Source organism: Panthera uncia (genome assembly GCF_023721935.1).
Source record: "Panthera uncia isolate 11264 chromosome A1 unlocalized genomic scaffold, Puncia_PCG_1.0 HiC_scaffold_17, whole genome shotgun sequence".
Taxonomy (NCBI): Eukaryota; Metazoa; Chordata; class Mammalia; order Carnivora; family Felidae; genus Panthera; species Panthera uncia.
In genome coordinates, this window is record NW_026057577.1 from 107,691,231 (window position 1) to 107,709,257 (window position 18,027).

The 18,027-nt window shown below is 42.8% G+C and overlaps 1 protein-coding gene across 4 annotated transcripts in view; it reads right to left on the reverse strand.

Moving 5' to 3' along the window:
• The window catches only part of GRIA1 (glutamate ionotropic receptor AMPA type subunit 1), a 302,961-nt gene that overhangs the window by 82,340 nt on the left and 202,594 nt on the right, over positions 1-18,027 (reverse strand). For all 4 annotated transcript variants that reach the window (XM_049647949.1, XM_049647948.1, XM_049647945.1 and 1 more), the window contains 3 exons: positions 10,290-10,400; positions 9,372-9,578; positions 2,662-3,032 (listed from right to left, as the gene is read on the reverse strand). In XM_049647949.1, coding sequence (XP_049503906.1) covers positions 2,662-3,032; positions 9,372-9,578; positions 10,290-10,400 — 689 coding nt within the window. The remainder of the gene's footprint in view (positions 1-2,661; positions 3,033-9,371; positions 9,579-10,289; positions 10,401-18,027) is intronic.

Consider the following 18,027-nt stretch of genomic DNA (forward strand, 5'->3'; position numbering starts at 1 on the left):
CTTTTCTTTTTAGCGTGTATTTCCAGGATACACTGTAGTGTATACTCTGACTCTCAGGGTTTCTACAGGCCTCTAAGCTCTGGGAACGGCCAGGGTGGGCCTGATAAGGAAAAGTCCACCTCAAGTAGATATTACTTCTTATTCTGGAATGTTTACCCTTTTGTCTGTAAGACTCTTTAATCCAAAATGACAAATCCTTCCTCCCAGTTCCTGTGAGAAGAAGTCTCAGGAATCCTGGTGTTGCTGGTCTCTGGGATCAACCACTGGCTGTTTCTGCTTTGTCCCTGGACTTCGCAAGAAGGGAGAAGTCCAGTGGCTTTCACATCAGTGTGAGCACCCTTTCTTCCAGTGAAGTTTAGTAGAAGCCCAATATATAAAATCAGTAAAATAACAAAAAATGGCCCTTGTCTTATAGTGCTTCCTGGATATTATATTATGGGTCTTACATATATCAATCTATTTTAAACCTCATAACAATACTTAAGGAGGTAACGGTTCCATTTTACCAGTGAAAAAAACAGGCATAGAGTGGAGGTGTTCTATCAAAGATTGGGAGGAAGGAGGCTGGGATGGGTCCTTCATAGTCTCATTTTCACCTCAGTGTCGGTTCCTAAGATACTCTAGTGGAACCCTTAGAAGACCTGGAGACAATGTTTGAAAATCCTTTTGCAGCCTGAGGTCACAAACTCAAATACTCTCCCAGGGGCCAGCTGAGTAACAAAGGAATGAAGGTGGTTACCTGGGGGCTGCAGTGCGGTGGAGTGTGCAAGGATCAGCTAAGGGGGTGGCTGCCACTCGGCTTTGCACAACCATTACCAAATTCTGTGTGGATCAAACACAAACATGCCTCCCAGAGGGCTTAGCTTTTGTGGGCCACCAACTTGAGACAATCGGAGAATGGGTGGAGACTCTGAAAACGTATCCTGAGGTCAGACCACTTGGGTGCCACTAGAAGGTGAGATGCCCACTGATGAAGGAAATAATGGAGAAAAACAAGCTCATGGGTCTTTTTGGACATATGCATATTGTGATGGCCCTATGTTATACTGACTAGCTAAGAGTCATTTCTTCCCGCTGTTTATCTACTGGCCTGATTTATTTTTAAGCAAGTCCTTCCCCTACTTGGTTCTGTCTACTCTTCACCATGTGTTTGCCAGTATTGGCCAAGCATCCAGTCTCACACCTCCTCTCCCACGCACCCCACCCCCCAACTGTCTTCTTATTTAAAGAAAAACAAGATTATAATGGTGAACAATGAGACTACCTAAATTATACAGCAGCCAAAATGAGTCCTGAGGGAAGATCCTTAGGAAGATTTTATTCCTTTGCTACTCAGGAATATTGGTTCTCATTGACACTCAAATGCAAAACAGACAGGTGGCTAAGATGCCTCCAGCACTTGCCTATAAGGCCTTAATATTTATGTAACTTGCCCCCAGAAGGTGACAATGTGCGCAAATCTATTTATGACAGCCAAGTTCTAAGTCATGCCTCCCCACATGCTTTAGAAACTTGGTAGTCTACAAGGGACTGCCTAATGGAAAAGGAGTTCATAGACACTGAACAACTGTAAAAGGAAAGGGAAATATAGTCAGTGCTTGTATATCAAATAAACTGGAGGGGATCTGTCACATGAACATTCCAGAATGTAGTTGAAAGAACATCATACACAAAGACAGGAGGTCAATAAATGTGAGGACTGGGCTAGATTGGGAGTTTTCAAGTTTCTTTTATGCCCCCGCCGCCTTTCCATCCTTCCTCCTTTTTTTCTTTCTTGGCTTAGGAATCATTTTTTTTGAAAAAACAATAATATTTGCAGTCTAATGTATAAAACAGACAAAGTGGACCTACTGTGGTTCCATGTGGAGGCTGCGGCCTCACTGATTTGGGCACCCTAGCACTCTCAATGCACTATCTGAGGCACCTCTGAGAAATCCCATGTTCGAACTACAAGAAACAAATTTACATCACCGTTAGAACTAGATTATTTCCAAGGTCTGTTCAGAACTAAGAAAAAGAGAACCCTTTTCTCTTAAAAATGAAGAAACCTAGGTCTGCTAGGTCAGGTGACCTTCTCAGGGCCATTCCTAGCATGCTATAGCTGGTACTAGAACCCACTCATAGTTCAGTGCTCTCCTTCCATCATTTAGAAAGTCGCATAAGATGGTGGTCTGAATCTCAACTCACCTAGCTACAAGCTCTGTAACCTTAGCAAGATATTCAACATTTGTGTGGTTCCTCATTTATGAAAGAAGATATAACAAGAGTCCCACCTTATGCTTCTGTGAGGAATCAGTGAGATAATGGATGTATGGGACTCAAACCCTTGCTTAGCATATAGTAGGTGCTTACTAAATGTTAGCTGTACCATACTCTCCTCCATCCCTTCTCTGTTCCTTGCAGCTACAGAACATCAGACTTGTGATTATCCCTATTACTCTTGATGGAGCACATCAACCAGATAGCAGACAGAACTGGCTCAGACACAGGATGCATCCAGCCGATGGACAGCATGCACTGGACAGTTGGCTGTAAAGCATAGCTGAAAAGCTGAATACAGTGAAGTCTGGAAATAATTCCTATCTCTTAACTTTCCAATATTTGCTTTGTTTTCCAAGAAAAATAAGCATTGAGCAAAGGGGTTGAGAAGAGCTGACTGACCTGGGAGAAATGTCACATCCTTGTTGCATGAATGCTCCCAGGGAGAACCACAAACTGTTGAATATCCCAAACTCATTGGATTGGTCACTGGTTGTCTGGTCCCGCCCTTCCTCAAACTCTTCACTGTGCCATTCATAGGGGCTGAAGCGGCTGACCAGGAAAAGGACGACACTCACTCCAATGTAGGCAAAGACAATGCACATCCAAATTTCATAAGCCAAAGGATCGAGGAAGGAGAAGACCCCCGGCTTGGACTTCTGCGGCTTTTTTATCATGATGGAGATCCCCAAACTCATAAATGGCTTGGAGAAATCTATCACCTCTTCCCGGACCAAGGTGATAGTTAAAGGAGCCACGGCCACATCGGCTCTCTGCAAAAAAAAAAAAAAAAAAAAAAGGAAGAAGAAGAAGAAGAAGAAGAAAAAATGCAGTTGAGCTCAGCAGCTCTCTGTTCTTTTGTTTCTTTCTCCACTGAATATTCTTTTGCATTTTAAAGGATGTGCGAGTTGAAGAGAAACTCAGAAGTCTAATTCCTCCTACTGTCTATATTTCTGACAAATGAATGATCAGCTCACTATCTTATAGGAGAGATCATCCCAGTGTTTGACAGTTCTAACTGTTAGGGCATCTTCCTCACCTTACTAGAAGGGGGATGTTGTGATATCTGTGGCTTCTGCCTTCCCAGCAGCCATGCCTCCTTCCTCCACAAGAAGAACCACTCCTGTCCACTTTCAGTCCTTGTAGTTCAAATCAGCTAATCACTCTGGTTACATAGTGAAGTGCATGACCCAGGTTTGGCCATCGGTATACTTCATTTCCCTGGTCAGAATGATTCATTCAAAAATGGTATAGGACTCAAATCCATATAATGAGCATTAGCCCTGAGAGTCAGAGTGAGAGATTTAGAAACTGATCCAGAATGTCATTTGGGCCATGCTAAATTCAGGGCTTACCCCAGACTCCAAGGAAGATGCGTTAATATATTCTATTTGTTCCCAGGAACATGAGCCAGCCCTTCTGTTTGCCTAAGCCAGTTTGGATTGGGTTTCTTTTACCTGCAGCCAAGATATCCCTAGCTAATAGTGTGATAAAGGCAAATTTAACTCAATAAACTCTTACTGGGCACTTCTTTATGTTCAAGCCCTAGGCTGGAAGCTGAGGGTAAGCTACAGTCCCTACACTCAGGGTATTACAAACTAGTAAGAGAGGTTGGTATACATATCCACCTTTCCCTCCTCTCACCCCTCCCCTCCTCCGCAATTTTTCAGTCTACCAGGTAGGTTGGATGTACTAGCCAAGAGATACACAATGATACAGGAGACAAGAGGCATTAATTCTGGCTGAGGAGATCGGGGGCTACATCATAAAAGAGGTGACACATAAATTTGGCATTGAAGAGGGGTAGGATCTTGTTGCTCTGGCACAGCACACATTTCAGAAGGAGGGAATTATGTGAGTGAAGGCCTTAAAGAGAGGAGGAAAAGAAGCATCACAAGTATTTTTCGTGAAGACGCCTAAGAAACATACAAACAATTCAATTTTTAAAATTCGGATCCATGTAGACAAACATAAAAAAGGTTGCAAGAAATGCTCATCTTTGAGCATCTAGCATGTGGAATCACCATCCTTGCTCTTCGGTCTTTCCTCCCTCTCCCTAATGGCAGAAGCACTGGCATCTACACAAATAAAAATCCACTGCTCTGTTGGCTTGAGATCAAGAGATCCTGGAAACCCAAGAAGGTTCCATGGACAGGTGCCACAAAACTCATTTTTGAAATGAGAGACACATCTGTGCAAGTCTGTTCCAGGTGGATGGCTTTCTCTCATGATGCACAACAGTCCAGATGTGAAACTGGTGACAGATGTGTGCAGATGAGTGCCCCACTTAGCTGCCGACTGGTGTTGCATAGAGAAGATTTCGGCTGATTACTGTCATTGGCTGGGGTTTTTGAGAAGGTGCTTCAAGTGGAATAAAAACCCTGGCTTCAGAATGACTTAAGATCTCACCCAGGGAAAGAAACTTTCCATAAAGCAATGTGAATTTGATAGTAATTCTGCTTTTTTTTTCTAATAGTCACTGCATAAATCTTTTATTATTATTATTATTATTATTATTATTTTGCAAATACTTACAAGCAAGTGCAAGGGAGAAGATACCTACTCTTTTGTCTGTACCCTAACATAGATAGAAAAGGAATGGAGGAGAAAAGTAATGGAAATGACTTAGAGGGACTACTACATGTTACCCAAAAGGGAGGTGAATGAAGACCAGCTTTGAAGGTGGTAACAGGAATTGAATGGATTCATTTGATGCCTCCTGAAGTGAGTTAATGAAAGGGACTGTGGACTGGAAAAATCACAGAAGCACATCATCATAATGCTTAGTTCATTCAGCAGTTCCAAGATTTGTTTCATAGAACATTATTTCTGAAAGGATGTTAATAAGTGTAACATAAAAACAGTGTGAAAATTAGGAAACATGAATCTAGGAAATATGAACTTAAACAGGTGGGGCGAGACTCCTCAGAACCTTTAGAAGATCACTATACACTGAGAACTTCCAAGAGAGGTAAGTAGATGTAATACTTCTAAAATTATCTGGCCGTGGATCCCTGAGCATCAAAAGAGACCCATCTGTGTAGGAGACATACACAGTGGGAGATGCCACATTCAATGACCTTACTTTATAGAGAAAAACTCAGGTCCAGAGAGGGAAGGTGATTTGTGCAAAGCTGCAGTGTTTCGGTTTGTCTGACATTGACTGAGAGGTCTTAAGAGGTGATTTCCAGCACCTGAGGTTGTTAGTGGCGCTCTGCAGGATTGGTCAAAGGCAGAGCTTACCTGGGAAAGTTAGACCTGGCTGCTCTGCTGGTGACTTGCTGACCATGTGGCCTTAAGTGAAACTGTTGTCTTTTGGAATATCAAATCCCTCGCTAAAAAAAAAAAAAAAAAAAAAAAAAAAAAAAAAAAAAAAAAAAAAAAGGCGTAATAATTTTTTGCTTTACCTATTTGATAGGATGGTTTTGTGAGGATCAAAAGAATTCAAATATGTGAGAATACTGTGAAGTGTAAGCATTCCACAGATCCTCAAAATTATTTACTTAAATCGACATTAGGATAGTAGCTTCCAAAATTAAGCATACGTCAGAATCACCTAGAGGGCTTTTAAAAATGCAGGTGGCAGAGTTTCTGGATCTCGGCGTGATACCTGAGAATTTGCATTTCTTTTTTTTTTTTAATATTTATTTATTTTTGGGGGAAACAGAGACAATAGCATGAGCTGGGGAGGGCAGAGAGGGAAACACAGAATCTAAAGCAGGCTCCGATGCTCTGAGCTGTCAGCACAGAGCCTGACATGGGGCTTGAACCCATGAACCATGAGATCGTGACCTGAGCCAAAGTCAGATGCTTAATTGACTGAGCCACCCAGGTGCCCCGAGAATTTGCATTTCTAATAAGTTCCCCAATGATGTTGATTCTACTGGTCCAGACATCACACTTTGAGAACCACTGACCTAGGCGAGCCCCAAACAAAATATGTGATGTCTAGAAACAATCCTGGGGAGACAGTAAACAGTTTTGATGTTGTAGGTAAAGGCGAAATGTGAAGAAAACCATTAAGGTTGGAGAGCTACTCTGAGCCAGGCACTGTGTACGTAAACTCCCCACCCCAGCCCGGGGATACGGGATTCACTTTCCCTGTTTTACAGCGGTTCAATAACTTGCAGGTGCCTGCCGTCAAAGTTCACTCTTGTTCTGCTCCACCAAGACAAAGGACAGGCAGGGAAGCCACCTGTGAATCAAGCACAAAGCCAAATCCATGCAAGAAGCAGAAACTTCATTTGTAGCATGTGGCATCTGAGAATGCAGACACTATTGCTATGCCCATCGCCAGTGAACAGTAACAGTAGCCTTACAGTCCAGTGCTCAGATGGCTTGGAGTTCAAAAGCCAGGCTGCATGTCACAACTCTGCTTTCACTAGCCGTCCTTTGCCAAATTACATACCCCCCCCCCCCCCCCCCCCCCCCACTGGGCCTCAGTGTCCTTATCTATAAAGTGTGGAAAATAATTGTATCTGTCTTATGGGGTTGTTAGGAGGAGGAAATGAAATAATGTGGGTCAAATATTTAGCATGGCGCCGGGCACATACTACCTGTGGAAATGTTACTACTACAGGTTTTGATAAGAACAAGGTGGAACAACATAAGAGACTCTTAAAAACTGAGAACAAACTGAGGGTTGATGGGAGGTGGGTGATGGGTATTGAGGAGGGCATCTGCTGGGATGAGCACTTGGTGTTGTATGGAAACCAATTTGACAATAAATTTCATATAAAAAAAAGAACAAGGTGGAGGAAAAGAAGATGAAAGAGACCTTGATTGGCTTAACTATTTAAAAGGCACAGAAAGAATCAATTTGGGAGCCTCCAAATGAGTTTTGTCTGACCTTCTGGTTATTTGTGGCTGACAGATAGTTCCTCAAACTCCTCTATTCTTCCTCAGGGGTACAGAAAAAGAAAGCCAGACCAAAACTCAAGGGAGGATGTTGAATTGGGCCCATCATGGAGTCTTGAGAACACAGTTTATAGAGCACAGAGGGACAGGCCTGATGGAGGAGAGGGGATGGATGGGAAAGGGCTGGCCCTGGGGCATCAGAGGTAACCCTGGTTTCTTACTGATGAGCCAGTGACCCACCACTGACTGTTGGCTATTGGGAAGCTTGACCTCAGGATGATCATACCATTGTTCTGCCAGGATCACAGGCCTTTTGCTAAGGGAACTGTGGTCCATGGGGTGAGGTCGAAGATGAATGCTAGTGGAGGTTCCCATGGAAACCAGCCTCCAGATGCAGCGTTAACCGTCCAGCTCTCTGTCATCAGTGGAGCTTCCCAGAGTGAGAGAAGTAGAGGGAGGAGAAAGGGTAGAAGTACATTCCACTCCTCAACTCATTAACCATCTTATTAGGTCATCTTGAAAGCCACTTTCCTATGGAAGATTTTCCTTATTTCATCTATTTTTTGAGTTCCCTTTGTATGGCTCCCATGGCCATCATGAGTCCTATTGCCTTGATATTGGAGAATGGAATTTAACCTAAATGGTTGCTTCATCCTGGCCGGAACTCAACATCAACCTGTGACTTAGTATATGCTTCTGCTCAGAGACCCTGCCTATAATCTTCAGTTTCTGTGAGTAAAGCTGTGGTGGTCCCTTTCCTGCAAGTAGTGGCTGACTTCTTACATTACATTTGTTGTTTCTCTACTCAAGTATCTTCATCATCTCCCAGTACCCACTGAATCAATCCACTCTTCCCCTTGTCACTTCTTACTCAACCATAGCCCTGACTGCTCAATCCAAGCCCTCTACACAAATGACCACTGTTTTCTTTCTTTTCTTTTTTAATTTATTTATTTAGAGACAGAGAGAGAGAGAGAGAGAGAGAGAGACAGAGAGAGAGAGCGAGACAGTGAGAGAGAGAGAACGAACAGGGGAGGGGCAGAGAGGGAGAGAGAGAATCCCAAGTAGGCTCCATGCTGTCAGCACAGATCCTGATGTGGGGCTTGAGTCTACAAACCATGAGATCATGACCTGAGCTGAAATCAAGAGTCAGAGGCTTAACTGACTGAGCCATCCAGGCACCCCAATGACCAATGTTTTCGCACTCTCCTTACACCTCTCTTATTTCCATCACCATTCTATTGTTTGTACTTTAGAAATTCCTGGGCTGCCTTTCTCTCTATTTGAACATGGGCAATTTTCAGTTTCCATATCTTTCTTGATGGCTAGACAAACTCATGTTAGCCTCTTGCCTGATCCTTGAACCATACTATCTTTTACTACTCTCTCTCTGTATTTTCTACCCCATAAAATGTTAAGATCCTTGGGGACAGGGATCAGATCTTTTACTTCTCAGTGGTTCCTTAAATACTTAAAGCAATTCAGACATTCAGTGGCTTCTCAGAAATGCTTCAACTTATTGAAGATTTTATAGCAATCGTGCATGGTGTTATTTCAAGTGCAGTGAGTGATATAAAGACAGAGAGACCTACTCCTATTACACAGAAAACTATTATACAAGGCAAGGTAAGCCACAACAGAAACAGAAACTAAATCCTGCAGGGGAAGGCAAGAGCACTTAGAAAGGAGAGTTAATACCTGTTATGGGGAGAAAGAAATGACACCTTGGAAAAAGCAATATTTGATATAGATTTTTGGAGAAGGGACAGGAGTTTGGGGGTACTTAATGGAAGGGAGCACTCTAGAGAACAGAGTGACTCAGGGGTGGTCTTGCTGAAGTGGATGGTATCGGAAAGGTAATATTGGGGTGAGTGACTAGAAAGTTAGGTTGAATCCAGGGTGCATCTGGCACCAGGGAAGAAGTTTATATGGAGGGGCCATAAATGATTTTGAGCAGGGGAGTGGCAACTCAGCGGTCTGCCTCAGGAAAACTCATTCTGAATCTCAGTATTGCCTGTGTTAGGTCATGATCAACTGCAGTCACAAGACTGCACTGAGAAAGCCGGGACCAGTAAGTAGCCTTGAACAAAGAATGTTTCAAGATATTGGATTTTGAACACCTCATCTTTTTGGCAGCAACTATACTAAGTTAGGGGGTCCAATAGTCATCTGTGGACGGGGCCAGCCAACCACCAAATTATTTTCTGTCAAACTCTCTCCCTGTCCTCCAATCCCCCACCCTGTGGAGAACTTACTCCATAGACCAGCTCTCCCACCATGCCATTCCAAGCCTTGGTGTCAGGGTCACGGGCTCCATATTTTCCATCGCTGACAATCTCAAGACGGTAGGAGTAGCCCACATGTTTGGCAATCTCTGCTGCTAGCTCTACACAGTAGCCCTCATAGCGGTCATTGCCCTCAAACTGGTTGGCATTCTTCTTGAGCATCACATACGGATCTTCCTGGTAGAAAAATGGGGGAGAGAGAATGTGGGTTGTGGGTCCACTCATAGGTAAGGAGGACTTTGGCATGGCAGGGAAAGATGTCAACAACGTTGGTTAACTTTGGTCTCTCTAAGTCCCTAAACCTACTTCCTGTATTTCTGCTCCCTCCATTACAAAACTTCTTGGGCTAAGAAAGTGAACTCTTAAAATAAGAATATTTCATAATTCACATGTGGAGCTCACCCTTTTAAATTATGATCCAGGAGCTTTTGTATTTTTTGGAGGTGCCTCTAGGGCACTATGTTGGGAAAGTAGGCCCTAAACAGTCTCCAGCTTTCTCACAGGCAATCACTGAAAATCACAGCAGTTCAGTGGATATAAAGTAGCTAAAGTGCTGGCTTTTAGGAGACTTTCTTAGAAAATGGCTTCTACTGAAGGAGTGTACAGTCTGAGAACCACCATAATTTAGTCTCACCATTATGTCTCATATATGGGTAAACTATGGCTCAAGGGAGGGTAAGTGACTTATCCCAGTATACAAAATGAAATCATAGCAGAACCAGAGTGAAAACAGCATCTCTAATTTCTAGGAAACTCCTTTTTCTACTCCCTCTTTCTACCTATAGCATGGTTTCGGCAAGAAGAACAACCAGCTTATGCTCCTGGGGAAAACCTTTGTGTTGGTCTAGCTTACATCTAGATAACCTCAATGAAGGACTGAGTACTCACTAGGATTGTAGTAACGATGTATGTTCTATTCTGGACACTTGAATTGTCCCCCCCAGCTTGAGCATCGGTGGCTGCAGGGACAAACTTATCATCTTCATTCCAGTAACCGATCTGTTAAGGAGAGGAAGGTGGTGACGTGAGATGAGACAGGCTCCTCAGGACTGGCTTACTGTGGACCACCCAGCCAACACCAGACAAAAAAGCAAGGATCTAGGCATCATATCATACAATATTGGACACACCAGGCTCTAAAGCATTGGTAGATAAAAATAACAAGAGGTAAAATGCTCTCCATCCAGGTCCTCCCAGTCCCACCCCTTCGAACATCCTCACCATGATGGGCTGAGCCTAGAAATTGCCCCTGTGAAGAGGGGGCGGGTTTAACTCTTAATGCAGCTAGAATATTTTGTACAATGCAAGCCATGGCTGTGGAAACTAAATTCCTTGCAGCTGTTCACAAGCTCAAACCCCTTTTTCTTTATTTCTATTAACCCTTCTCTTCCTGAGCTCATTCTGAATGGCAGTTGGAATCATACGATTTAAACATTAAATTCCTGTTGCTTTATTTTTATATTTACCTGTATTTTTTCCATCTAGATTTAACTTCCTAGGTGATTGTTATTTTATGCTTTATCATTTATTTCTCTTATTTCCAATTATGAAATATTATAATACTGAGTATATATTAGTGCCTAAAATTATTGGCTGAAAACATTATTATTTTTTTAAATTTGTGGGTTATTTATACTGGCTCATTTTCCAAGATCTTTCAGCTAATATTTATTGGATCCCTATCGTGTGCAAGACTCTGAGCTAAAAGACTGGTAGTATTGTGTGGGAGGTTGAGAGAGATACAAAAAGTCTAAGAGGTAGTCCTTGCTCTGAGAAGTTCCCCAGTCTACTTGGGAAGACATGACACATGCAACACACAAGGTCGTAAAGGATGGACAGTTTGAGCCCAATCCTTTCAGGTTGGAGAGACCATGAACATGTGCCAAGATGTAAAGGCAGGAATCTTCCCAGATATGTAAGTTCAATGGCTTCTAGGTGGAAGATAGGGTTAGCCTAAGAGGGCAGTGCGCAAGTGGTAGAAGATGGATTTTTTTTTTTTTAATTTTGGGAGAGGAGAGAAAGAGAGAGAGAGAGAGAGAGAGAGAGAGAGAGAAAGAGGGAGATTCCCAAGCAGCTCCATGCTGTCAGTGTGGAGCCAGATGGAGAGCTCAATCTCATGAACTGCGAGATTATGACCTGAGCCAAAATCAAGAGGCAGATGCTCAAACCACTGAACCACCCAGGCGCCCCAGGAGACACCTGGATTTGAATGCCAGGCTAAACAATATAGACTTTATCCTGAAGGTAACAGGAAGTCATGGAAGGTTTGGGAAGAGCAGAACGGCATGGCTAATACACATACACACACAAACACACACCTCTGTCCTGTCTCTCTATATCTTTAGACAGTTGTGTTTTGTTCTGTGGTTCTTCTTTTGGCTGTAGATGGAGGGTGAGAAAGAGAACTGGAAGTGCATTTGCAGAGGAAAGAGCAGGCCTCCCACCAGCCAGAACTCAGACCAGGCTCACACAGCTGAGGCCTGTGCCAGGGGTCAACTCAAACAGCACTGTCTCCTTGATGCCTTCCCCAGTTTCATTGGAAAAAAGCCATTCTGTCTGTGATCTCACTGCTGTTAACAACAACAATGATAATTGCCAATGCTGATTATGTTCTTGCTATTGTCAGATGCTAAGTGTTTCTAAGTTTTTGTGCCATTTCATTTGGATTAGAGGTGTCTGTAACCTGCCCAAGGTGATGCAGCTGGAAATTGGCTCTGCATTTGTTGCTAAGGGGGGACTTGGCTTCCATGATAACATGTAATCATTTTAATTAACATTTATTGAGCGCTTACTGGGTTTCAGTCACTCTTTTCTTCTAAGTGGTTTTTTTCTTTTCTTTTTTTTTTTTATGTTTTAACTTCTTCCATCCTCACAAAAATCTATGAAGTGGGTACTTAATTATCACCCCCATTTTAAATGTGAAGCAACTGAGATGTGGAGAAGTGAGGCAACTTTTCCAAGGTCACGGTCAAGTCATGGAGCCAGGATCTGAGCCAGGAAGGTTGACTGCAGGGCCAGTAAGCTGCTAGCTGGCCCTTGAGTGCCTCAGGTAGGTCCCCACTGGCCCTGTGGTCTGGCTGTTTGTATGTCTGTCGCCATCTCTCCACAGTTCTGTGGGTTCCTGATGGACAAAGCCAGAGGTCTATTCCTTCTAGAATGATTTACTTAACATGGCATATTCTTCCATAAGAAGCAGCTCAGGAAATGTTTGTTAAGAGAAGATGTGCTTCCAACAAGGAGACAGTGGACCCTACTGGGTGCTAAGACAGTCCAGAGGCTTGTCTCTCAGGGCATCGGGTCAAGATCTACCCTTGGTGCAGGCCTGTGCTCAATACTGCCTGTGTTAGGCACTTTTAGTCAGCACAGAAGGAGACATTTCTCCCTAAATGACACAAGAACCAGAAACTTAGATTTCCAGAATGTCAGAGGTGGAAGAGGCTTGAAGAATCACTTCTTCCAACCCCTTTCTTTTACAGAGAGGGATGAGGGGACAGGCACAAAACCAGGATGCAGTCTTGACTCCCTCACTTTGCTAGGCCAGGGCCCTGGAACCCTGGAGCACCTGTGGGGACTTTTCCATGCCACTTTCCTAGGAGGTGGGTGAGGGGTCAGAAAATGGGAGACAGCTCTGGGTGCCCCATCTCTCCTTCAAAACACTCAGTTCTGCTTTTTATCTCTTTCACGTATTGGGATCCCTTTAAGAGTTCACTTTTACAAGGAGCCCTCTGGTTGAAAATGTTTAAAGCCACTAATGTAGTATATCATGATGCAAGTTTTCAAAAGATTTCCAAAGTACTTTCACAACATTTAACTCTTTAGCAAACAGCACAAGACAGGTGTGGGATTGTTTTCTCTGTTTTATAAAGGAGATAACTGAGCCTTGGGGAAATCAAATGATCTAATTTATAAATATAGAGATTATATAGCAGATTCGTGGCAGGGCATAGGAGCCAGGGCATGACCTCAAAGGTTAGGTTATTTAATGTAATCAATACTAACTCAGGAGCAGGTCTGGCAAATGCCATTTTCCCCCCACAGATGACGATTTCCCTTTCTCTTTCTTTTCCTTCTTCCCCTCATTCCCTTCCTTTCTTCCCTTTTACTTTCCTCTTCACAATCAGGCACAGGTTTAGCTCCTTCTAATGAAACCATCAGTACAGAGCAAGTTGCCTTCTCTGATGTGCAAAATCTAAAATCTACAGTGTATTATTACATATTATTTTTTTTAAGTGGGGCTTGATAGTCAAGAGATTACTCTCTGATATAGACAGACCTGGTTTAAAAGGTGGGCTTTCCTGGGGTGCCTGGGTGGCTTGGTCAGTTGAGCTTCTGACTTCAGCTAAGGTTGTGATCTCATGGTTTGTGGGTTCGAGCCCCAGGTCGGGCTTGCTGCTATCAACATGGAACCTGCTTCAGATCTTCTGTCCCTCTCTGTCTCTGCCCTTCCCCTGCTCATGCATGCGCATGTGCTCTTTCTCTCAAAAATAAATAAACATAAAAAAAAGGTAGACTTCCCTAATTACTAATCTTTGGCCAGTTACCTGACCTCAGTGGGCCTCGGTTCTTGCTCTGTGGAATGGATACATCAGGAGTATCTGTCTCTTGAGGTTTGCTGTGAGGATGGAAGGAGTTAATGCATGGACAACAATGAGAGCTGTATGTGGCTCATATTAATGCCTAGTCTAAGGGTAATGCCTAGTTGAAGGCTAGCAGGCTTCTATAGTATAAGACATTTCAGTATCAATTTACTATTGAAATTATCAATCTCTAAAGAAAAAGTGTATTATTTTAGAGCATTTCTCAAATTCATTTGGCAAAGTAACCCTCCTTACATGCAGAATGCCCTAGGATAAGTGTGCTGCAAACCACAAGACATTGCTCTAAAATCCCAAGTTATTTTGATAAAGGATAGGGGGAAAAAGCAAGATAAATCTGTTGTAGGCCAGATTTATACTACTTAGAAAGAGACTTTAATTTCTCAAGATAGTGGTCCTTCAAAGCTAGTATTGTGGCATTAGTTGTTAAATTGGGATCTATAAAAGTTACTGCATAGTTTGGTTTATATACAGCTTCCTTGATATCAAAAGCTAGAGGAATAGCTAAGTGTCATAAACAAGTTTATTTGATGTCTGACCCTTTTGTAGGGAAATAAAACAATATTGCCAGTCAAAAGAGTGGGGTAATGCCAAAACCCGGCCTGCACCTCACATAAGCTAGCAGTTGAGAAATCTGGCTCCACAGTTCGATGAAACGAAAGTTGACAAAGAGTTTTGAAGAGACACTACACTTCAGAGATGAGAGCAAATTTCCCTTTCTTGGAGAAATGGGTTGGATTATTATACAGCACTTTGATTCTCTACTGAGGATATGCAGGACCTTTGATTCTCTCTGAAAGTAAATCAGAGCTAGTGGCTGGGTAAAGACTGGGGCCCATTATTCAGGAGAGGATTTAAACAATTCTAACAGTGAGAGGTCCTCTCCTGGGGCCAGTTATAATTTTTGATCTTCTGTTTCCATCTGCCTCTAAAGATTCTTTGAATGTGGGAAATGAGTCTAGATGATAGATTAGCTTTTTTTAAGTGAATGAAGTCTAAAAAAGAGATAGTTATAGAACAGTAAATTCAACTGATCTACCTTGCACAGTCAGCAAGTCAGATTTACACATTTGTATCTCTCGGCTGCCTGTAAAGCCACAGCCTGGGGACCTCCGAAAATGAGATCCATTGTAATACAGTTTTTAAAAGTAGGTTGCCTATTGTGGCAAAGTCAACTAGATGACCAGCAAGGACTCTTATTCTCTTTCCCTAGCATAGAGGTGTTGGCAGGAAGTAGCTCCCTAGCCAGAAATTACATTTGCCAGCCCATGGGGCACCTAGGTGGGCCAGAGGATTGGGTTCTGGCCAGCGGAACACAGCACAAATGATGCCCATCTCTCTTGGTCTGACTCCCTCAAATCTCTAGCACAATTTCTGCTTTCTTTCTTCCTCATCTGTTAGCTAGATGTTGATAGCCAGAATGATGCAAACGGGCAATGGAGCCTCTATAAGCCTGAGTCTTAACCAGAGCCCTCAGTCCAAACACTGGTCACCAGGTGAATGAGAATTAAACATCTATTGCATTAAAGAGCTAATAATTCAGAGTTTCTCTGTCACTGAACCTAGGGTTTTCTTAACTAACCTACTTAAAGAATTTGAGCTTAACATGTTTATATATGACTTTGAATTCTGCTGTAAGTGTTATTTAAATTTTTCCAGCATTTTTTTTCTTACTTGCTGGCAGATCTATGGAAATATGGGCCAGAATAGTATGCACCCTGGTTGCCCAGGAACATCCAATAAACTGTCTACTCATTTAATAAAAAGCCATTTATTTGCATGTGCTTACTATGTGTCAATATACTGCAGGGGTTGAAGGTATAATACATAACACAACTGTGGTCCCTGATTTTAGACAGCTGGCATTTTAGTGGCAGGAAGGTGGAGAAGAGGGGAAGAAAGACAATATATACCCAGGCCAGGGGTCAGCAAACGTTATCTGGAAAGAACCAGAGAGTAAATGTTTTAGGCTTTGTGGGTCATACAGTCTCTTTTCTAAGTACCCATCTCTGCTGTTGTAGTGCAGAAGCAGCCACAGACAATATCTAAACAAATGAATGTGGCTATGTTCCAAAGAAACTTCATTTATGGATACTGAAATTGTATTTTGGGAAATTTTCACATATGATGAAATAGTTGTCTTTTGATTTGTTTCAACCATTTAAAAATGTAAAAAAAAAAAAAAACTACTAGCTCATGGGATGTACAAAAGCAGGCAGTGGGATGAATTTGCCTTGCAGGCTGAAGTCTGCCAACCCCAATCTAGATCACTAAGCCAACAAGAATAGATCAGAAGGGTTAAGCATTAAGAAAAAAAAATAGAATGGGATAATGGGATTGTGCCAGATGGTGGGGGCCACTTTAGATAGCTTGGTCAAGGAGAGCCTCTCCAAAGTGACTTCACTTGAGCAGAGACCTGAACCACAGGGAGAGAGAGCACACAAAACTGCAATGATAGAGAACATCAGGTAAAGGGATGGAACGATGTCAGTGCAGCTGTGCAGTGATGAGCTAGAGACAGAGGAGCAAGAGCTCATGCCAGAGGGAAGCAGCCTCTATTTTCTGAAGGTCAAGGGAAGGAGTTATATTTACCTGCAACAGGAAGCCAAGGGAAAGTTGTAGGCAGAGAAACAATAGAACCTGATGCATATTGACCTTACAGAAGGGCAAAGATGTAGATAGTGGGACTAGGTGATAGGTAAGGAGGCTCCCATATGCATCCAGGATGGCGTGGGGGTGGCTTGGGCTCTAGGGTCAGCAGTGGAAACAGAGGTGGTTGGGTTGGAGCAATGTCTTAGAGCTATAAGAGGATTTGGCACGTCCAAAGTTGGGGAGCAAGGATTTACAGAAAAACTTCTGAAGATCATATGGAATGGAAGGCTGTGAATTCTTTGGGACTTTAGATTACTTCTGACATCAGCAGGACTTTGTGTCAACTTTAGTTTGCTTTCCTGCCCATGCTTTCCTTTCTAGTTACTCAGAGGGTCAGAATCCGGGATAAGAAACTCAGGGCAGGGCAGGATAAGGCAAGGCAGGGCAGGGGGACTCAAGTCAAGTTGCAATGAGAAGTAGACGCCTGCAATCAGGTCAGAAGCTAGACAGAGGGCCAATGATGATGGGAAAGATGGTTAAAATTCACAATGCTGGTCCCTTGATGAAAGACCTTGGAGAATTTTCCCTACACTTCTCCCTTGGCAGTCATTTATCAGAATTTGTGATCCAACCTGGATCTGATGAGGTATTTTAGATCTCAGATAGAGATCTCTACATCGGTACCCCCTGGTGAACAAGATTTCCTGAGGATTTAGCTTTAGCAGAGCCAACGCCAAATCTGGCATCTATGCTGCTAAATGTATGATGCACGGATGCTTGGAAGTGTGCACATTTCACTGGGATGTCAGATTGGACCCAGATACCTAGAGGGTATCTGTTGGCGCATCAGTGCCAAGGATATAGGCCAAAAGATCAGGAGAGTGTCCCTGAGGCCCCAAATCAAGCAACAGCAGCTCCTCTTTATTACATATATCAGGTAAGGCCACGTAATGTTTACTGAAACAAGCACAACTAGGTCACTCTTAAATCTGAGGAATTACTTTGCTAGGAGGCTGATTGAGTAAAAGGCCTGAAGCCACAGATGTAGAGGAATTGATTTTCTCCAAGTCAGATTCCCTGTAAACAAAGGATGCTTGAGCCCACAGTCTAAGCAAGAATTTAGTCTTGGGGAAGTAAGCTGGAAAACAGCCTTCGGATCTGAAACAATAAAGCACAGCCATTTGCTGGTGGATTTTAAGGTTACTCTGTTCTTTCTGTTTGGTGATTTATCCATTCCATAGGCTTGTACAGCCTGATTCACTCAAACTCAAGGCTGACAAAAAAAAAAAAAACAAAACAAAACAAAAAACAAAAAACAAAAAAACCTGTGGCCTAAAGAAGGGAGTTTAAACAAACAAAAAAGCATGTGCTGGATGTCGATTACATGCCAGGAGCTGCTTTTCTGAATCCCTCACTACAAGCTGTGGAGGTAGGAGGCA